General features: G+C 35.8%; 1 protein-coding gene across 1 annotated transcript in view; it reads left to right on the top strand.

Annotated features, from left to right (window-relative positions):
• Window positions 1-23,547, top strand: part of ANGPT1 (angiopoietin 1) — a 153,070-nt gene that overhangs the window by 113,417 nt on the left and 16,106 nt on the right. Inside the window, exon 7 of the mRNA XM_021546436.4 lies at window positions 3,347-3,513. Within this exon, the coding sequence (XP_021402111.1) occupies window positions 3,347-3,513 (167 nt within the window). The remainder of the gene's footprint in view (window positions 1-3,346; window positions 3,514-23,547) is intronic.

Here is a 23,547-nt window from a genome sequence, read left to right as displayed (position 1 = left end):
GACAAAATTCTGAAATATTCTTTGAAAGATAAGGATTCTGAAGGTAAATCAAAAGAATCAGGCACAACCATTTTCCTTGACAGCCTCAGGGTTAGGAATGGAAATACAAAATTAAATCATGTTTTTAAGGGCTTTTTTTGGCTAATATGTAATTTTCTTCTGCACAAAAAAGTTTACATATCTCATCAAAGTAGTGGTGTTCTTGTGGTAGAGACAGTCTAAGTAAGATATAAACAAGGAGAGCTGTGTAGTTATTAAGTCAGACAAAGTATCTGGGACAAACAGGATGCATGCAAGTCTTCAGCTCTGAACTATAGGCAGTAAACTGCAGATTAAATACAGGTTGGAAACAGTTGAGTTGGCATAATAAAATTATACTTGAAGAAATTGCTGCCAACTCTGTGCTTAACAGAAATGTACTGGTCTTCTCTGGTTTACATCTGTGAAAGCTTTGAGTGCCTGTTTGTTTGTTTATATCTTTCTAGCCATATTAGGTGTTTAATAAAGTACAGTACTTCTACTTTGGAACATTCCTTGCTTCAGAGAGATATTTTATATCCCACTTACTTTCTTGGTTTTCTTTTCATAAAAGCAAGTAGTTTGTTTAAAAATAAGTTACTTCTGTCAAGGAAAAAATCTTGTTCTAGGAATTTCTAATCTGAGTTTTAGTATTGTAGCCCCTGTTAGTAGGATTCCCTTTTTCATAAACAGTGTGATGAATTTCCAGATAATTTTTAATATTTCTTTTTATATTTCTTTTGTTCCCTGTTGTTGTAGCTTCATTTCCTCTGGTCAAGAGAGCAAAGCACTTTGTGATAGATTTTTCATCTTTGTGCAATAATACATATAAAAAGGGAGGAGGAGGTGAAAATTTGAAGGATAATAATCATTACTTCAGAAAAATTATATATAGTGTCTGGAGCTTCTATAAAACACATAAGGGATCATATAATGTTAAAACACTACATATATTCCATCCTGAATAGCCTATAATCTAAATGAGATAAGATAAATATAATTCAATAGACAACAGTTTAAAAAAGAGTCCCCTCAGCTTTCCTGCACTGGGAAAAAGGGAGAAAGAATTTCTTGATAATCTTCAGGAGGAAGATATTTTCTGATAACCTTCAGTTAAAGATAGACAAATAATATTAATAATAATATTAGTACTTTTGTAAATAAAAAAACATGTAAACTCCAAGAAAACATAATTTAACTGATATCGGAACAACTATTCTCCACTTCTTTCTGGATTTTAGGGAGACAAACCTCCTGGTAAATAGTCAATGCAGAGCATATTTTGCCTTACTCTGAGATGAGTGACAGTGACCAGTGGTGAGAGATGTCAGAGACAAACCATGAACTGCTCTGGTATGACACTGCCAAGGCTACTAGGACAGGAGACACCAGGTGGGACAGTAAAGGGTAGAAAGACAAGGCAAGAAGATGATAATTAATCAAAGGCACAGCCAGAAAACAGTGATAACTACAGAATGGTGTTCCAGCTGTAGGCAGGGCTCATGTAGTGATGAACAAGTATTTTTGTGTTTTAGGAGCAATATATGAAGCCAAATATGAATATGAATGCCATCAAAGCAGCAAGTGAAAAGTAACAGAAAGCATCATAATGGGAAAACTTGAGGAGCAGCAGCTCACACTGCAAGACAGATGAGCTCAAAGCAGGGTATCACCAGTATTACCTACAAAAAGTATTTACAGAGACTTCTATAGGAAATAATGTACTGGAAAAAGATGATATAATTAAATAACATGCAGGAAAGGAAAAGCCAGCTAATAGTATGCTCCCACATTTCAGTCTGAGACTTTTTAGAGACTTGCCACAGACTACTGAATTTCAGCTCTTGCAGATGAAACACTTAGTCCATGGGTATCTCTTGATGATCTCTGAACCAAAAGGCAGACATGCTAATTCCAAATATAAATTAGTGCAATCAGTTCAGCATACCCAAAAATGGCATGTCCTCTCAGCCTCTACTATCAGTGAGTCACCAAATATATGCTTAGTTGGGGTGGTGTGAACAAAAATATGTCCTGAGTAAAGTACTTTCAATAATAATTCTCTCTAGGAACAACAAAAATAATTTCTCTATTTTTATTTTTTGGGACAAACCTTTAAGATTCTAAATTTTTAAAATGAATTTGCTTCAAAAGTTTGCAGCTAATATACCTATACATTGCCTGAGTGAGCATTACCTGTGCTACCACATGGCCTCTGGGGAGGCAGGATTTCATCCTCCAGAGACACAACTAATCAGGGCTGGAGCCACAGCAATACAATAAAGAAAAAAGAGAGAGAGCTCTGCTTTCAGTGTTTTCATCTCATGTTAGGAGTGACTGAAACATTATATAGATCAATGTCTTGCCAATGTGTCTCACAGACATATTTCTCATTATCTAACCTTTAGTCCCAGAGAAGTCTCTTGATTCTAAGCCCTTTAAAAAATATGTGCTTTCTGGAAATATGCCAATCTTGCATTTAATTTGACTAGGAAATTTTCACAGGATCTTCTAAAACGCCCCCAGTATGCCACTGTAAGCAAATCGGAAAATTTTCCCATCTTAAGAAATATGAATAAGCACAGTCATGTTGGAATAGTTCTTCACAAGTAAATAGTATAGTTGAAAATAATTTTTACTGTTTAAATTAAAAAAAAAAAAGAAAAATGTAAAATAGACTGAAGAGTTCTCAGGTATGAACTAATAGTTTAAAAAGAACAATAATTCTAATATATAGTAAATAAGGTAATGACATTGAATAAAACTTTACATTTTATGTAGTAAAATATTCACTACAATTTAAACAACTTTCAAACCTGGAAGATGCATAAAAACATATGTATAGGAACTGGTTTTGAAAATTATTTAAACTTTTTCTTTCATTATTATTTTTTCATGTTTGAAAATGATATTGTTTGCTTAACCAGAAATAAGATCATCTGACCATATGAAATGTGAGGAGAGAAAGGTGACTAGGAGAAGAACTAGATAACAAGGTTTAACACCATAATTAATTAAATGACTTGTAGAATATTGTTATGTCAAGTATTCTCACCAAATCACGTGCAAATACAGTATCATGCTATTAATATGTAAAATGATTTTCAGCTGATAACCTCAGCTGCCCTTGCAAACACCAGTTGAACTGCATGACATTCCTACATCATATATATTAGTAGAATCATTTTATAGATGGTCAAAGTGGAGCTAAGAAAGCTCTGACCAGTAATTAGAATGTGCAGGTAAAATATAATGATGGTTTTATTATTGTATATAGGTTCTACCAATTATAATAATTACATCTAGTTATTTTGCCAATTTTTTCTAGGGTTTTGGTAGCCCATCAGGTGAACATTGGCTGGGAAATGAATTTATCTTTGCATTAACAAGTCAGAGGCAATATTCTCTAAGAATTGAATTAATGGACTGGGAAGGAAACCGAGCTTATTCACAATATGACAGATTTCACATAGGAAATGAAAAACAGAATTACAGGTAAGAATCTATTGAAATTCTTTTAACTCTGCTGAGTGCTAAATATTGTTCATTGTTCACTTGTCAAATATGAGAAAGGACAATAATATGATGCTGATTTTCATCAAAAGTGGATAAAAATCATAAAAATAAAACAGAAATCAGATTTCTCAGTGATGGAAGGATAGAGTAAACCTAACATATCTGAGAACAAGGGATCTATAAATTGTATTATCTGGTAGAACTGCTAAAAATTGCATAACTTTTATATTGAGAACTCAAAATTGATTGAATAGAGAAAAGATTTGGATTCTTCATTAAAACCTGAAAGATATCTACCTCAGAAGCAGAAGACTGAAACAATGGACATGGGAAAAAAAAGACCAAAAATGCTGTTAAACCATCTGATATTTCCAAACTAAAAATTTAATGTAAATGAAGGGGAAAACCAGAATGCTGTATCTGATATTGAGGAAATGAAACACAAGAATGTTCTTAATAATATTTTTCTCCCATACTTTGTTCTAAGATAAAAGCTTATTAAAAAAAAAAGTAACAGCTTGAAGACACAAGAAATATGGATAATCTAAGTCATCATTTATACTATTATTTAATCATTGCTTTATCTGAGCAGACAGTACAATGCTAGAAAAAGAAAATGAAACCCATAAATTATCCAATTATTTATTACAGCACATCTAATCAGCATAAGACTCAGAAGAGAAACAGATAGATTGTAAACTCAAACATTCAAGGCATGTGAAACTAGGCTGGTATTCAGATCTTCAAATTCAAGTAATATGATTCTCAAAAATGCTGACTGCCGTGCTCCCCCTGGGTCCCCAGTGAAATGAAGGTGAGAGCAGTTTGCTCTTTGTGCTGACAGGGCTGTGCCCAGGTGGGACACGGAGCAGTGCCCCTGCCCTCGGGGGCACAGCAGGGAACGGTGCACAGGAGCAGGGCACCTCTAGAAGCAATCAGTGCGAGTTTAGCTCCTGCAGAACGCGGGCATCGTCCCCCTGCACACAAAGGACAGCCCTATCCCCTACTGCCTCCAGCACTGCTGTGCCGGGCACTGCCCATGGAAAGCCATTTTCCCAAACTGGGAAAGGTGAAGAACCTATTCCAAGGTAGTTTTAGGCAAAGTATAAATATAAGTAAAGGAAATTTTTCAAAAGAGAGGCTAGAAAGATTTATACAAAACAGAAGAGCAGTGTGAAAGTGGGATCTCAAACATTAGTAGAAGTAGTTCAGAAGGAAAAGATGAGACAAATCCCTGTCAAATGAAAAAAAATGTTGAAGGGCAGTTATACATAGCTCAAAACTTTATGATGAAGCAGTGGAAAGGAGTATTACTAAGAGGATGAATTAAAATGACTAAATTTCCTAACAAAAACAGGGTCTTTTTTGCTTATATTTATTCTGTACTAAGGACAACATGTATGGTTGAGGAATTGGAAGGCTGTTGAAAATTTTACATGTTAAAGCTCATGTTTAGAGAGGATTTATTTTTCAGGACATTTCTGTGTACATTCATAGCAAAACAGCAAGATAATGTCTTATGTTTCAAAATGGGAAGGGAAGGGAAGGGAAGGGAAGGGAAGGGAAGGGAAGGGAAGGGAAGGGAAGGGAACCCACTTTCATTACAAAAAGGTAGATCTTTTGCAATATAAATAATATTTTCTGAACATGTAAAAAATTGTAAAAAAAGATCCATGTAAATTCTTCTTGCTGATCAAGAAAACCAAAAGAGATATAATTCAAACCTGTAGAAATTAAATCAGAGAGGGCATACAGGCCTCAAAGAGTATAATGCTGAGTAACAGGCACAAATTCTGCTAACATGTCCAAGCCACTTTTCCACAAAAATCAAAGGAGGAGGCTGTTGACCTCACTTTTGGCTCCTCTCCTATTCCATAGTGTAAATGAATAACAGAATGAGATCTGCTCACACTCTGTGATCTCCTTATAGTGCAATTGAAGCTCTTCTGTTGAGGAAATGGGAAATCAGTTTCATTAATACTTTTCTGTTGGCCCTTTGGGTTTCAAATAAATTCTTCTATTATTTTTACTCAGGTATATTTGAATATTTAAAGAAAATAGCTGAGTAACATGGTGACAGTTCAGGAAATAATGACATGTAAGCCACATGCAAGTCTAAACTGTTTTTCATGCTTGACAAATGCACTAGTGCCTAGTCCAGACAAATATATGCCCAACAGATATTTTGCAAAGCAAAATTATGTTGGGGTATTTTATACATTTTTTACAGGAATGCATTCTATGACATAAAAACTCTTTATTTTGCTTGCCAGCATCACTATCTGTAAGAGCAGGAATTCCAGAAGGCTGACTGAATAAAAACCTAATTATTGAGTGCTAAACAGCTGGCCACCCTTCAGAGAATGCTGTTTTCCCTTTATCTGAGCAGCTGCCATTAAGGGTTTAAATGATTCCTCTGAAGCTGAAAACCACAATTCCCAAATTCCTGCTCCCAGTACCTTCCCTTTCCAACTTTCAGGCATTTGCCATGTTTGCTTTCAATACCTCAAACACAGAACAACACACCTTTTCAAAACTTTACTTACTGTTATTTGAAATAATTTTGCCAAACAAAACAGATGCTGTCTTATTTTGGAAGCTTGTTTCTTATAGTGACCCACATTAAATGTTGTTTTTGTTAACAAAAATATGTAATTATACACTGCCTACATTCACATTAGTTTCAAATAACCTAAGTTCACTAAGTAATAGTAACCAGTAAAAAGACAAGTTTCTAAGCTGGGATGGGAAGTGGATCAAGAAAATCTGAAATTGAAAAAGGACACTGAAATGAAAATCGCAAGAAGTGGAACATCTTTAATTTTGCTATGGCAGTACATGTATATTTGGAAGACTTGGGAAAAAAGGGTTCAAAGTCTTATGCTCAAATAGAGTTAAAAAAGAGAGAGGAGAGGAGAGGAGAGGAGAGGAGAGGAGAGGAGAGGAGAGGAGAGGAGAGGAGAGGAGAGGAGAGGAGAGGAGAGGAGAGGAGAGGAGAGGAGAGGAGAGGAGAGGAGAGGAGAGGAGAGGAGAGGAGAGGAGAGGAGAGGAGAGGAGAGGAGAGGAGAGGAGAGGAGAGGAGAGGAGAGGAGAGGAGAGGAGAGGAGAGGAGAGGAGAGGAGAGGAGAGGAGAGGAGAGGAGAGGAGAGGAGAGGAGAGGAGAGGAGAGGAGAGGAGAGGAGAGGAGAGGAGAGGAGAGGAGAGGAGAGGAGAGGAGAGAAAAAGAAAAGAAAAGAAAAGAAAAGAAAAGAAAAGAAAAGAAAAGAAAAGAAAAGAAAAGAAAAGAAAAGAAAAGAAAAGAAAAGAAAAGAAAAGAAAAGAAAAGAAAAGAAAAAAAGAAAAGAAAAGAAAAGAGAGAAAAGAAAAGAAGAAAAGAAGGAGAAGAGGCCATGAAGTTATAAAATCTGCTTGACAAAATATCAAAAGTAATTTTCATGTTGCTCTTCCAAAATCCAGCCTCAACATTACGCAAAGTTCAATTCAGTCTGGATAACTCCCAGTTGGTGATTTCAGAAGGGTTCTGTTTTTTCTCTGGGCTTTTTGTATTCTCTTTACTACTTTTTATTAGTCTGAAGAATCTATTATTAAAGAGAGTAATGCTGAACACATGTAAGTTCAAATATACTTGCTTCTCTTTCAAAATGAGACAGCTCCAAGAGGTTTTCTGGGAAATCAGAATAAAATCTATTTATCCCAGATGATGAGTGGGAAAAAGGTTGAGATGAGAAGGTGGTTACTGAATCAGTAAATGTATAATGATAAATGATAACTGAAACAGAAAATCAAATGTTGCACCACATGTGAAATATTTTATTAAAGTGTCTAAGTGATTTACATATTTTAGAACATCCTTAGGTTTCTTATTTACACAAGATGATTATACAGTATGATTATATATATATATCTGTAAATATGATGAAATTATCTCTGTCAGACTCTTTGCAACATAGACTGTGGCAAGTAAAATCTCCATGCAGTAAGAAGAGACAGATCTTGCAGATCTTCCATTTAGTGCAGTGTTTCTTAATGTAATTAGGAATTATTTATAGAACTATAAAAACATGAGTTGAAAGAGAATCCTAAAAGACACATGACCTCTACTCTTTTCCTGTGTATACTCTGCCTAGCCCACTTGACATTTGTTTGATGTTTTTTGGAGATGTACAGCTATGATACACTGCTGCTCTGACCCATGTTCTCAGATCCTCCAAAACTGAACAGGAAAAGTAATCATGTGTTGGGATTTCAGGCACCACAATTCATAATCCTACATATGAGTTTATGAAAACAGATATATTGATGCTGAATTTTGAACAGTTATAATGTCAGCCTGCAGATACATCTGTTTTTTTCTATTCATGATACAGGAGAAGCACTTCCAAGCAAAGCAAGGGATGAAGAATGGGGGAATTACACTTTTTAGTTGTCTGAGCTATTTTTACTTCCGAACTGTTAGAGAAGTTTCATAGATACTCATCCCCCTTTGACAATATACTCTGGTATTTAATCATTCTTTTAATGAGAAAAGTTTGCTATTGCTGCAATGATTCACTAAGTTTGGTCCAATCCATGGAGAAATGTGATTAAATCATCAGACACCTTTACTCGAGTGAGCAATACTTTGGGATTGATGCAGGCATAGGTGAAAAGTGATGATGGACAGAGAACATCCTAACTTCCCTGAATCAGTTTGGACTTAAGGTGGTGGATGACCTTAAGTGGTAGTTAAAATGAAGAAGAGACTTTATATTGGAACAAGCATGAGAAAGTGATTACAGAATCTCATGAGAGAAAGTGAAAGAGAGCATAGATCCATTAGGAACACCAGAGACTTTTTGACAGGGCAATGATAGGCATGTAAGGAAGAGTCAGGTGTGTGGGTCCTCAGAGGAACAAGTTGATGAAATTTGTTGAAAACAGGAGAGGTAGTTATTAAAGTTATTCAAATCACTTCAAACTGCTGACATGATCTTCCAAGCCCTGTGAATCTAGATGTTTCCAAGCTTTCCAATATCCTGTGTCTTTCCAGGCTTTGCTTTAGGAAACAAGATCAGTTGTTGAAAGTAAGCCAAGACTTTATGGTACCTGGTAGCAGAGAGTTTTCAATTCACTGAGTAGAATGTTGTACTTTTAGCTCTTCTTTGATTAAAAGTTTGTATATTTAGTTACAGCAATAGTATTATTTTTCTCTGTTTTCATAGACAAATCAGGTAGGTAGCCTGCTGTTCATCTTAGACTTTTTTTTTAAGGTTGAGACTATTTATATCATCACCATTGTTGAACTAATGATGGAATTTCTTGCAAAATTCCTCATTTATCTTTCTGTAAAATAGAGAAAAATATATTTATCTATATAGTCTTTTAAATTTTACTGCTGAAAATTCTGTAATATGTATTATTTGAGAGTACAAATTTTTGGGGACAGATGGTTTTATGTATCTTTAACTAAGAAACATATTCCATATAGTATTTTTTTCAGAAGACAAATAGACCATTCTCACGTTCTTGGTGTACCAAATCCCATTTTTCAATATTGGTGTGATTCTTTTCAGTGATACAACTGCATAAGTAATATTTTCTTGTATCGCTTGAGTTTTTTAGGTAAAATAGGGGATCAGTCTGACTTGTAAATTTTTTCAGCCATCTACTTAGCTTCTTCTGCATGATTTGTATCACAGTAAAACTTTCTCTAAAGGATCTATTCAGTTTTTTATCAAATGGGGAAGGAAAAGTACAGTGGAAGATATATATGAAATCTGTAGAAAAGTGAAAAAATAAACACATAACCTCTTGGGACCCAGTTCCATGTCCAGTACTTTTCTTGCCAAATTTGAAAATTACAGAATAATTTAAAAAATAGCCATGTTACAAAAATGCAAAAAGCACTTTTCTTTGGAAGCTGAAATTCAGTTTGCAAGTCTACTTCAGAGGGAATATCCATGTAAAAACCTATTAACAGACAGAATGGTATCTGTGATATGCATAATTTCTGATTTGAAAATATTTTTACCAAACAGTGGTTTAAAATCAATAATATGGATACAAATATTTAACATATTTATGTATATATATATAAATATCTGTCTTAAATAATTTGGTTTTATTTAACAATACTGTCAGTCCAATAGTATTCTATGAAGCCTAAATACTGGAAGTGCAAGGATTCAATCCAATGCCCATTAACCAGAGGTCTTTCTGGAAACATGCCAATGTTGCTATATCATATCAGTGACTAAAATCCACTGGCAGTTCATGCAGTATCTCCAAATGTAAGCAGAAATTAAATATAACAATTTCTCTGGCTGAAAGTTGATGTAAATATGCTCACAGAATTTATGAATTTAAAAAATTATCTTAATCCACATAAATCCCAATATATACTATCCATCCACAGCTAATAATTTCCCACTTCTAGCTTCATTAAAGTCATTTATAGTTCAGTATACAATAGCTGTGACTACTGTGGAGCAGGAACAGAGGTTTCCTTCTTCTCTGTTATGGAATCTAATGAGAATGCATTGAGACATCCTGGCTACACTGCAGTGCAGCTGAAGTCTTCAAAAGATGAGCTGGGGCTCCTGAGGTAACAGGAGCCAAGAGAGAAACACCACTGACATATCTCAAAGGAATCAAGGGTTATTCCTCTAACAATGTAAGTCACATTAAGAAGGTGACACCCCAGTGCACACAGCATGGGCAACAAACAGGAGCTGGAAGCCACTGTGCCACTCGAAAACCAGGACCTGCTTGCCAAAACTGAAACTTGGTGGGATGAATCCCCTGACTAGAGTGTGGCTATCAGGCAGTTCAGAAGGGACAGGCAAGGTAGGAGGGGTGGAGGCATTGCCATCTACATCAATAAATGGACACACCGCAAAGAGTTTTTTTCTGAGAAACAGCCACAAACAGGTTGGAAGTTTACAGTTAAGAACTGGAGACTGAGGCAACAAAGGGAGCCTGGTTGTTGGTGTCTGCTCCAGGCTGCTTGATCAAAGAAAGCCTAATGACAAAGTCTTCTTGCTCTAGCTGTGGGAGACATTGCACTTACAGGCTGTTGTCCTGCTAAGGGACTTCAGTCACTCCAGCATCTCCTGAAAACTTATAGCAAGCTGTAGATAATCCAGGAGGCTCCTGAAGTCCATGGAGGATAACTTCTTAAGCCAGGTAATAAGCAGCCCTACCAAAGAGAATGGAATGCTGGATCTGATGGTCACCAACAATAGTGAGCTAGATAATCACTGACCTCAAGATTGGAAGCAGCCTGCACTTCAGTGGTCATAGAATCACAGAATCATAGAATGGTTTGGGTTAAAAGAAACCTTAAAGATCACCTAGTTCCAACCCCCTGTCAAAGACAGGGAAACTTCCCACGAGGCCAGGTTGTTCATGCATTGGTGGAGTTTGCAGTCCTGATATAGGTCAGGCAAAGAGTAAAGTTGGATTGTGAATTTTAGGAAAGAAACTTCCAGTCAGAGGATTAATTAATAGAAGCCCCTGAGAATGTGTCCTCAGGGACAAGGGAGCAGAACAGAGTGATAGATCTTTCAGGACACTTCCCATAAAATTCAAGATCTAACAATCCACAGGTGTGAGATCAGTAAAAAAGGCAAGAGAACACCATGGCTAAATTGAGACCTGCTGGTCAAACTAAAGGGCATGAGGGAAATGTACAGGGAGTGGAATCACAGCCAGGCATCCTGGAAAAAGTGTAGGTACACTGCGTGGTTATATAGGGATGAAATCAGGAAAATGAAGATGCAGCTGGAGCTGAACTTGGCAAGGGGTGCAATGAATCAAAAGAATGGTTTCTACAGATGTATCAGGAAGAGAAAGAAAGTAAAATAAAATATAGACTCCTCCATGAGACTGACAAAACTGGTAACAAGAGATGAAAAGAAGGCTGAGGTACTCAAAAAAATTTTTTGGCCTCGGTCTTCACCGTCAATATTTGTTCCCACGGCTCTTGGGCAGATGTACCACAAAATGAGGGCTGGGGAAATAAAGTCCTTCTGACTGTAAGAGAAGATCAGTTTTGTGGCCATCTGAAAAAACTGAACATATATAGGTCTGTGGGACCTGACAAGATGCATCCCAGAGTCCTGAGGGAATGGGCTGGTGGAGTTGCCAAGCTACTCTGTGATAATTGAAAAGTCATTGTAGGCAAGTGAAGATCCTGAACTGGAAGCAAGGTGCTGGACATGGATCAGGGCAGCACCCAGTATGAACACAGGTTGGGGGATGAACAGATCAGGAGCAGCCCACAAGACAAGGCTTTGGGGGTTCTGGTGGGTGAGAAGCTGGACATGGCCCAGCAATGTGTACTCACAGCCCAGAGAGCCAAATGTGTCCTGGGCTGCATCCAGAGCAGCGTGGGCAGCAGGGCAAGGGAGGAGATTTTGCTCTTCTGCTCTGCTGAGGCCTCATCTGATATACTTTATTAATCTCTGGATCCCTCGGAGCACAAGACATGGACCTGTTGGAGCAGTTCCAGAGGAGGGCCATGAAAAATATCACTGAAACTTCTTCCTTGTGAAGAAAGTCTGAGAGAATTGGGGTTGTTCAGCCTGGAGAAGAGAAGGGTCTGGGGAAACCTTAGAGAAGTTGTTCAGTACTTAGAAGGGGTTCATAAGAAAGTTTGGGACAGTGTTTTTATAGGGCCTGTTGCCATAAGACAAGGGATAATGTTTTTAAACTGAAAGAGGATATATTTAGACTAGGCATAAAGAAGAAATATTTTGCAATGAGATGGGGAAATACTGGAACAGGTTTCTCAAATTAGTGGTAGATGCCCTCTGGAAAAATTCCAGGTGAGGTGGGACAGAGCTCTGAGCAATCTGATTTGATTGAAGATGTTCCTGCTCACTGGAATGGAAGATTTGACTAGATGACCTTCAAAGTTTCTTCCAACCCAGACTGTTCTATGATTCTATTATTTTATTCTTTACTAAATACTTGAAAGGATTTTTTAATATCCAAAGGCAGCTCAGAAATTATACAATTTATCAGACACTATCTATTTAAAAATGTTTTATTTTGGTCAAAATGAATGCTAGAGCTCCTTAATGAACCAGTATCTAGGACATGGAGGGAAATCAACTTTGGTGTTCAATAAACACAAGGAAATTATTTTCCTAAGATTTTACAAAAGCACTGGTGTGCAAGTTTTACTAGATATATACTGTTGGTGGTACAGCAGCTTTGTTTCCAAGGCAAAGCTTCCAGTGTAAGTCACATTCAGAATTTGATGCAACAATAGCCTAACCATTATTCATCAATAATAGGTAGATATCTGTTGTCTATTTTCATTATTAGATCTTCCAAGCTGTCTCTAAACTGATGATGTCTTCAGTCTTGATTTTCTCTATCCTTTACCCTTAACAGCTTAGTTTTCAATTCCCTTCTCCAAACTGATCTATTTCCTTCAGCAATACTAGATAATTCTCCATATATTCATCTTCATGTGCCTGCAGAACACACCTTCCAGTAGTTTTTATAGGATATTTGTATGAGACTTTCAGTAACTAAGTTTGATTTTGCTCTTATGATTCTAGAATATATTCTGTCCTTTGGCATTTTAGGGCTTTTCAGCCACTTAACTGAAAGAGGATCTTGTTTTCCAATATGTTCCAACACAGCTATCACTATGGAACATAGTGGGCATGACATTATCTCCTCCTCCAGACTCCTAAACTTTTTTAAGAAATGGAAAATATATGAGCAAGAACAAAAGTATCTTATTTTCCCATAAAGATTATCTACAATAAAATAAACATAAATTCAAACTTCAGGCAAAGAAAAAAAGAATATTTTGTAACAATTTTTTGTCCTACAGATCATCCTAGATTTAATGAATTTAAGTGATTATTCACGTTTTCCTACAGGTAGGTGAGATAAAGATTTTTTAGTGTTAAAGCTGTTGAGCCCTAGGAACAGACTGCAGGACCCTATCTGAGACACTCGATTCTCTGTGCATGCCTGTGGAGAGATAAGCAGCTTAGACAGAAGCCAAATCAGGCAACATGCAGAGCACAGAGCAGCCTAGAATTAACCATCAGGAAATTCTGAAAATAGCAAGGCATCCATTTATATCCCCTGACAGTTCACAGCCCACAGCCTGAAGGTAGGAGACAATGTCTTGTCTGACTCAGGAAAGAAATGAAAGGCCTTGGGTTAATGCATTCATTTGCCAGAGGGTGTCCAGACCATAGCTATTGCTTCCCAAGAGAAAGCAGCAATCCTTGCTGCCAGGGAACAGGCTCCTCGATGGGTCCCTGACACTGTGCAGGGATGAGTTCACTGCCAGTGGATGAATAGGTACCAGGTCACTTGTCAATGAAGTGCAAGAGGGATTTCTAAGATTATGCTCCCTGTTCCGTGTCCTATTTTGAATTCAATAAGTTTTTATTAAATTATGTAATTATGTTATAAAGCAGTATATACTATTCTGTACACACATTTGTACTCAGTAAATCATGAGTAATTTATTTGAAGCAGGACACATGTTGCTGGTTATGGCATGCTGAGGGAAATTTTGTGGTTTTAAACCTTTGTCTTGCCGAGTCCATAAAAACCTAACTCCTACATGGTGAGTAGTAGTCATTCAGATCAGTAAATTTTTATATGAAATGATGAGAGCAACACTGACTAGTATCTCAGTATCTCAACCACTTACTACCCAGTGAAGAATTATTTTTTTTTTTTAAGTATGTTTATGTGAGAATAATGTAACTCTAGACAGGATAGTGTTATGAAATCCTTGCTGAGGGCTACTGTGGAGGTACACAAGTCTGAGGTCTAAGAAAACTCTTTAATGAATGTAAGTATTGACAGAAAATTATAATTTGAAACTCAGTAGGGATCTCCTTTTTGCATATTGTAGTTCAGTGGAGATTCCACAAGGTCTGTCCCAGCTAACAGGGGAAGACACTTTCCTTTTGTTTTTATTGTCTTTGCTATCTACATTGGCAGCCTTCTTGCACAGTATTACTCTCTGTTAAGCCTTTTACTCTCACTTTATGCCACCTCTACATTTACATTATGAAATAATTTCAAACAAGTATTTTAACAAAATTTATCAAATCCTGTGCTGAATGGACTCCACTGTCCACAAGAGCTCTCACTTCTACCAGTAACAACACCAAAGAGGGCTACATTTCTTTAAACTGCTTGCATCAAAGTATCTACCAAGAGCTAAAACGTACTGGTTTTGCTGGTGTATATTTTGATACAGAAGTCATTAACATTGTTTCTTCATCTCCACTGGGCTTTGACATGAAACAGCTCTTGAATAAAAGGATCTTGTGTAGCTGAGACTTCTGGATATTTGCCACCCATGAGGAATTTTTTAATGTCAAAACTGTTCTTCATAGAATATTCAGACATCTCCAAGGTCATGTAGCTTTTAAATTCAGACTATCCATCACAAAGACTTAAGTGATGTGCTATTTGCTTCAATTTCTATAAAAATGAATAATATAATAATTTTTATTGTTACAATAATTTACTTAATTAAAAGTTGTGTGCTCTTGAAATTTTTCACTGTTTTAATCCACTAAATTCTTGTATAATGTGAGTGTTAAAACCCTCTCCGACCTATAATAATTTTCAGAATGTAGATTAGTGTAGTGAAAATTTGTTTACAAAGTGTAATGTAAGAACATGTCAAATGTTACAGATAGATATAGCATCACTGTGAAAATTTAAAGTTTCATTAGTGTTTGTTAGTCAGAAAATTTATGCAGAAAAGAATATGCAGAAAAATTAGAATTGCAGCATAATGCATCTATCTTAAGTGTGCAAGTAGAAAAACAAATGCAAAAGGAAAATTCAGAATGAGGAAAAAATCTCACAGTAAAATTTACAATTGGAAAACATTTCTGTATTGGAAAAATTTCTTTAATGAAAATTCCCTGGCTGCATAATTCACTTCAGTATTATCTGTGCAAGTGTATAGTGCAGTACATTTTCAGGATCAAATTTAGGTCCAGCTCAAAATATTTAATCTAGACATTATTCTCCCCATAACTTTGATCAAAACAGAATAAAATGACACTTCCAAATGCCACTCCTGAAAGGTAGAAAATCTGAGTACAAAAAATGGGATGTGACTCTGATTTCAATGAGAAAACTTATATTCTTCCTGTGGATGACCAAGGTCTCCATCAAAGCGGGGTTGACCACTAAGTGCTTACAAGATGAGGATGAATTTATTTAGTATTAGTGACAATATCTCCAGATTAAAAAAAAAAAAAAAAAAAAAAGCTGCTTGCAAAGTTTTCTGAAATTTTCACCATGAGCCAAGCATTCAAACTTAGATCTCCACAAAGCAGAAGCAAAGAATGGGACCTGGAGACCCCCTCAGAGAGTGCAGGCTCTGTGTCTCTGTGTGCCCCCGACACTCTGCCCACTCTCTGAGCAAAGCAAAGCCTGGAGACCTGTCCCCGTGGCTTTGAGCCCAAGCTAAAACACCCTCCTGTGAGTAGGCTCAGTGTCGCGCTTACTGCGACAGTTCAGCTTCCAGCCAGGACAGAGTGTGGGCAGAATGAGCTCATGTCTGCCCAGAGAACTGACAGAGCAAGCTTTCATCTGCTTGAAAAACACAAGCAGAAAGTCTGAGTGACCCCTGTTTAATCTAGAATGTACATGGTTAAAGTCTTTGAAATCTATTACCAGCTTCCCAGCCAACCAATGCCAGTGGTTTTTCCCCATCCTTTTTTATCATTAATAGCTCGACTGGCAAGGTTTCTAGAGCTTGATCCTGAGAACACTTTCTGTGAACAGTGATTCACTATATTTTCAGCAAATGCCAGCAAAGTGGTATGGTATTTTTTGTGTGTTTCCTTCTTTCATGAGTCAAAAAGTAAAGTGTACCTGTAGGGCCTGAAGAGAATCTGGCAAAGGGATCATCCCAGATTTTTCAGCAGTCATTTGTTGCACCAGTCTTTAGGTTTCTCATTCTCTTGGGTTTGAGTTTTGGGATTTTTTTCCTATCAAATGAGTACTTGATTCAGCTGTCTCTATCTCTAAGGTAAGGGTAATAAAAAGTTATATCATTAATTATTTGGTCCACATCAGCAATGCAGCAGATGAGTTAGACCACAAAGCAGAGATATACACCACGTCTTAAGAACTGCTAATTTACATAAACCTACCAACAGATAACAACTTGGAATGTCAGAGCACGAACTTATTGTGGTATCCAATACAATGAAGTTTTCATTCTTTGGTTGGTCTGCAAAGATCTGCAAGAGGTACTCAATAGCAATGAAAGTCTAATTAGAAAAAGAAAGAAAATAAAGAAAAATGCCTGGTACCATACAGAGTTTGGTCTCCAGTCTTCTGTTTCATCAGATCCCAAAGGCTGAATTCTTTTTGATTTTAAATCAGTGCTGGAACAGTTCAGCATGCTTGACCCAAGTGCATGTGCACTGCTCATGTTTTGTTTTCTTTTATTTAGAATTATAATTCAGTTGCACTGAAGTAAAACCTCTTTGCACCTACCTCAATGCCTTTTGAACCAAAGGAGTAATTATTGTGGATCACAGCTCTTATTAGGCCATGACCTGGGTTTTTAGGGTGAAAAAGGCATGTAAAACATGCTGAGCACTGTTAGCCTGGTCAGTGTGGCACCAGGAAAGGACTTGGACCATAAATGGGTGACAGTCAGTTAAGCTTTCACTCACAGATGACTGTTGGCCACAAATGACGCCAAGGGAGTTGAAATATGTTTTAATAGTCTGTTTATATTTTTCTACCAAGGTCTTAGTGCCACATAACTCATTTTGGCATTTTTTAAACTTAATTTTGCATTAAGAAAACCAAGGAAACAGTGAAGCCAATATTTATTTTTCAAATAGCTATAAACATTTCACAGAAACTCTCTATGCATCAGTCACTTATAAAATTTGTTGCCTTTTCCTAGATACTTGCCCTTATACTGAAAGCATAACCTTAGTGTGATAATGGAGATGAAAGCCAGAGGATGAGTGTAGCGTGTTGTGCAATACAGGCACTAATGAGTGAAGGGATCAAGCCAGACCTGTTGCACACTATTCAGACTGAAAGTGGGATGTGCTTGTGTACATAAGTACTTTTATTCTACATCCTTTTTCCAATTTAATAAATCTTCCATCAAAAATGAATAATGCTGGTGTGAATGATACTATATGACTAAGACAAGCCTTGGCTTCTCTTTCCTACCTTTTTTTCCTTCTTCTCCTTCCCTTCCTCCATTTTAATTTTTTTTTTTTTTTTTTTTTGCACAGACTTATTTTTACTCATTCTGCTATGTACTCAAGTACTTTTTTTTTTTCTTTTAAGCACATAGTCAGTACTTTGTTGAGGGAGGATGACCAGAGCTTTCACTGAAGGATAAGTCACTCTTTTTTCATTATGATAGCACACTCTTTAAGATGACATAAAACCACAAAAACTTTTTAAAATATAAGGGTCAGAAAGAGATCATGACAATAATTTTGTCTTTAATACTACCTTATATTGTTTCCATATTTGGAAATCATTGCTTCTCCTGTCACCTCCACAAAGTGATTCTTCATTATCTCTTGCTGTTTACTGATGTCATGAGTCTGAGTACATAGCACCAGATAAAGCCCTTTAATCTGACTAGAGGAAATTCATAAACTGTGAAATGGCTTATCCATTAGGACTGAACAAGTTCGAACACAGGTAAGGGAAAATTCTGATTAAGTTTTTGCTTTGAAAATAATATTCCCCAAAACATCCTTGCATTTTCCTCTGGGATCCATGCAGTGGGAAGAACACATTTCTTGACATGAATCCCAGCATAAATCTTGAAAATCTCATGCAGAACCCAAAATATTTATTTTAATGTGTTATTCATTAAGTTATTTCTTTACATTGTTGTCTGTTGGCAGCTGCAAACTCATTACATTCCATCTACATTAAACCAATGCTGTAGTAAGATTTGATAGGGTTATTAGGTCATTAACAACTGGAAAAATTTATAAAACAGAATCTGCAAATGCTGAAAGGGGCACAATTATAAAAGAAGATTTCAGTGCTAGCACAGAATAAAGAATAAATAAGAAAAAAAATTGATGAAAAATTAATTGCAGACTATTTCCAGCTTTCTCAATAATTATTCATTTCCTTATATCCAAGCTCTTCACAAGGGAACAAAACCCACCCAACAAGCTGCCTAAAGATTTCTAAAGCATGTCCTGGTGAAGGCAACAGAGCTGGGGAAGTGCCTGGAGCACAAGACTCATGGGGAGAAGCTGAGGGAGCTTAATCTGAAGAAAAGGAGGCTTGGGGAGACCTTATCACTCTCTACAACTATCTGAGAAGAGGTTGTAGCCAGATGGGGGTCAGCCTCTTCTCCCATGTAACAAGTGACAAGAAGAAACATGAGAGGACTTTTAGATTGGATATTAGGAAAAAAATTTTCTCAGAAAGAATTGCCAAGCATTAGAACAGGCTGCCCAGGGAGGTGGTTGAGTCAGTATCCCTGGAGGTATTATAACTTGTGGAGCTGTGGTGCTTAGCAACATGGTTTAGTGTGGGCTTGGCAGTACTGGATTAATGATTGAACTTGATGATCCTAAAGGTTTTTTCCAACATAATTTTTTTATCATTCTGTGATATTTGAAAAAAACCTTTCACAGTTTCAATTAACTGTTGTGCCGGTGGAAACATGAGGAAAAAATATTATTACACCTAGATGTTTTGTCCAATTCAGTATTTAAATAATTTCTTAGTGGTGATTACATGTTGCACCTTATTCAGCATCCAATTTGATTTTAAAAAGTAAGTTCAGTAGTCATATTTCAGTCAGGAATTCTGTTAGCTACTGTGCCTCTCACTGCTTTTTTAGCCACCAGCTTGGATTCTACACACAACTTCAAGCAATACAAGCCTGTGGGAAGGGGGCATGATTCTTGAACAGAATGACAGTATCCTACTTTCACTGCATAGAGGGGTGAATATTTCCCTAAAGTGAATCACAACAGCTGACTCATCACAGGAGATACTTAAACCTCTGACATTTTTGGAGCAGTTTTTTCAAGGACACTGCCTCATTTTGGTTTGTGCAAAATATTTGGAATCTAAAGACATAATCTAAATGCCAGTCCTTAGGTTTGTTCTTTTTTTGTTTTTTTTCTGCTCCTCACTTACCTGATTCTTACCACTTGCTCTCATAGAAAAGTGAATATTTTTTGGCACTAGTTGTAGGTCTTGATCTGTTTCTCCTACAGGGCAGCGTGCTTAAGGCTCAATTTTCTCACTGCATTGTTTGTGACCTGAGATAATATAATAATAATAATATAATAATACATACCATGGAACTTTAGGGAAATAGTCTAATATTAAGGAGGGGCCAATATAAATTAAACTAAAACTTCAATTTCTTCCCTGCAATGTACTCTGAATCTTTGGGGTAGTAGCTTGTTGCAGGTAGACTGCAGTTCCCTGCCGCACTGTAGAAATATTTAATTGGACCTTCACAATTAGGAAAAAAGCAAGGATCCAGTATCCAGGTAAAATAAAAGACCATGTTCATCCAGAAAGTTACTAATATATTTTTGTTTTTTTTTAAAAGTAAAGGAAATATAAAAACTATGGAACATCAAGAACTAGGCATGTACATATATATATATATATATATATATATATATATATATATATATATATATATATATATTTGTATCTTTGTAAATAGAAATCACACATTCAAATGTCATCTTCATAGATTTCTTCTTCTAATTGCAAAAACAACATAGCAAAGTTTTAATTAACATAATTGATCAATAGAGATGGACTTAGGGTACTTAACATTCTTAGACCACAACTATAGATAATTTCAGGAATAATTCCAGCACACTCTTTATAAAGAAAAAAATAAGCAACAAAAAACCCCACAAGAAACCCAAATCAAAACACTAGCACCCCTCCCCACAACCCACATTGACTATATACTCTTTAGACACATTAGTTTCCAAACGCCAACTTATCTCAGTAAGATTAATATAAATTTTTAACATAAGTCTGTCTATGATATTAGTAACTTTTGTAGTTACTTATGATTAATGACTTTCAATTAAGTGAATTGTGTGGTAAATATTTTACTGTGTCCTGTAAATGACATTTCTCAATGACTGGTAAGAAAAACCCAGTATCTCTACAGTAGCCATCAGGGTAAAAGTAAGCATGAACAGCATGATGATACATGAGTTTTCTATTTCCATTTTATCTAAAACAGTTAATTAGGATAATGTATAACCTATGTGGATGACAGTATATAATTAATGTCACACTCAGGACAACTAAAAGATAGATTTATTAAATCCACTATTACAATATATCTGCATGGATTTCAACAAACTATATTTACGAGACTTTTGGAACTTCCAAGATATTTTGGAAGAAGTACTAAGTTTAAATATTACTGTAGTTGTGTGGGTCTCTTTTACTGGATTTTCAAACATGATTAATCAATTTGAAGATAAGTCAAATTTCCAACAAATGTTCACTGAACTTTTCCACTAACTTCAATGTCTGTAAAACAGATCCTTAAATAAAGATATACAAACACTACAAGTTTCAGCAATTCAGTAAAGATAAGCATCAGAAGGTCTGATTACTTATATAAACCTTAAAAACTTTTAAAATATTGCTTTCTCTATAGAGTCCCTATATTTCTGTACTGAAAAAATCCCTTAAGAATCAGTTTTGGCATTTCTGCTGTTGGCTTCAGTCAAACCCAGGAAGTATGTTTGAGTAGGGAGAAAAAGGTTTTTTTTATTTTAGGTCACATTTTGAATTAAGCAAATTTCTCTAACCTTGGCCTTGTCCATATGCCAGGAAAAAGTTCAGATAACTTCCAATTTTGTATTTTATTTTTTAAGATGTTCATCAATCTTCAATGATATAAAAATAATTTGCATTATCATTTAGCATAGTTTAGTGTTTATATCTCCATTTAGAACATCGATCATCTCTAGTTATTTCAAGCTTGAAATTAATTCAGCTCCTACATTTTATAAATTAATGTTATGTTTTAAAGAGCTGTGAATCAGAACAAAAGCAATAGTTTCTGCAGCAACAGGAAATCTTAGCATTTATATAGCTGGTGAGAGTGAAATTTTTTCTGTAGCAAGAATTTAACTTTCATTTAATAAAAATCTTATAAATCTAATAACTGAAAAGTTTCATTTCGGATTTCCACAAGAAAAAAGCATTGGGGGGTGATTTTGTTTCAATAAGTATTGTGTTGAAAAATAGTTTTAACAGAAAATGGTAGTAGCAGATTAATGTATGTCTTCTGTGCTGTGTTTGGTGAGAGATGAGGGTAGAGGGAATTATTTCTGTTCAACACATCATTGTGATAGCAGCCTTAAATATGTTTCTGTTTCTGTTAGCAGTAAAACCCAGCATTACCGTATGTTTCCTCTCCATCACCACTGTGCTACTGACATCAGCTGCAAACCTAGCGGCTCACACTGCCAGGGACTTTTTGTGGCTTCTGTAGCATGTATTTAAAGTAGGAGAAGCATATGTTTGCCCATTCACTGTCCAGAATAAACATATTTTTAAACACTTGTTGCAAACCGTGACAAAGCACCACTTGTCTGCACACAGCAGTATGAAAGGCTGTGTGCTGTGCATTAGGAAAAATGATCCTGATGTATTTTAATCATCCCTACCCAATATAGTTTTACTCAATAGGTACAGTGATTTTCTCAATTATTAATCTATTAATCAAATTTAAAATAGAAAAAACAAATTTGTTAATTTTATATAAAAACTCACAATCAGTACTACATCCAGGTTTACTAGACTATTTATATTTTCTGTAATGTGTAGATGTGTTTCTTACTCACAGCTGGGTTGTTTGCTTCTTCACTGTCCAAAAGAAACATATTTTTCTCCTTTGACCTGTCAGGGCTGAAGTTCAAACACAAGCTAAACTTCCCGTGGGCTTTTAGAGAGAAAACAAGTTTTTTCAGTTACCAGTGTGCAATTCCAGGGAAGGATTCCTCTACTATAAAGCATTTGTTGTCCCTTAGACTGAAACAATTCCAAAGGAAAAACTGATCATATTCATTTATAGCTGTATTTTATATTCACATTTTATCTTTAAAATTGGCAGATATATGTTGTTATTTTGGATATATTGAATTAATATTTTATTGGCTGGCACATTTCACTTGTCTTAACAGGAGAATGGGCAAGGAGCTGCAGTGATGTCAAACAATAATTACTGCAGGGAGTCGTTGCTTCAGAGCAACTGAGGAGAAATACAGAGCTTATTTTGTCTTACACTTTTCTAAAGGAAATGTAGAAGGAAATTATTTTTTATGTGCAGGCAGCACAAATATTAAGAGACAAATTAAAAATCTGTTAAAGTTGTCAGAGTTACTTACTGCATTATTCAAGTTTTCAACAATTGGAAGAGCCATCCTGCCTACTATTTGCTGTTACAAACTCCATTAGGAATATAATAAAGTTAAATAAAAAGTCCATTAATTTACCAAGTACACTATTTCTCAAGTTTGTACTAAAGATAAGAGCGGGAAAAATTTAGTATTAGGTATTATGGTTTATATTTCTGGTTTTCTCCAATCAGACACCAACTGTGATATTCCCTTTCTGCTTCTCTTTGGTACTTTTACATCAGTTATTCCAAGACAGGAAGAGATCAAGGTGGTGAATTTTTCTTGCAATTCGATTAAATGAGTTAGCAAGAGCTCAACATTTCATGAGTGGTGATGTTTTTGTCATCTTCCTTATTTGTTTCTTCAATTTCTCCAAAGTATTTTCCTTTCTTTTGGGGTAGCTTTTAGTTTACTTCTAATAATTATTTACCTCATCCTGTGCTGCATTCTTGCTAGCTAGTTCATCTTGATTCAAGATTAAAAATTGTGTGTCAATATAATTTAATTTGTTTTCATAAAGAGAATATGCACTACCCTAATGAAATCAAAATGTTTAAGAAGAAGTTTTATTTCCAAAAGAAGAAAAAGGATCAAAATG

This window comes from Lonchura striata, chromosome 2, assembly GCF_050655825.1.
Source record: "Lonchura striata isolate lonStrDom1 chromosome 2, ASM5065582v1, whole genome shotgun sequence".
Taxonomy (NCBI): Eukaryota; Metazoa; Chordata; class Aves; order Passeriformes; family Estrildidae; genus Lonchura; species Lonchura striata.
Note: the sequence above shows the minus strand (reverse complement) of the source record. Positions and strands in the feature narration are given on the sequence as shown.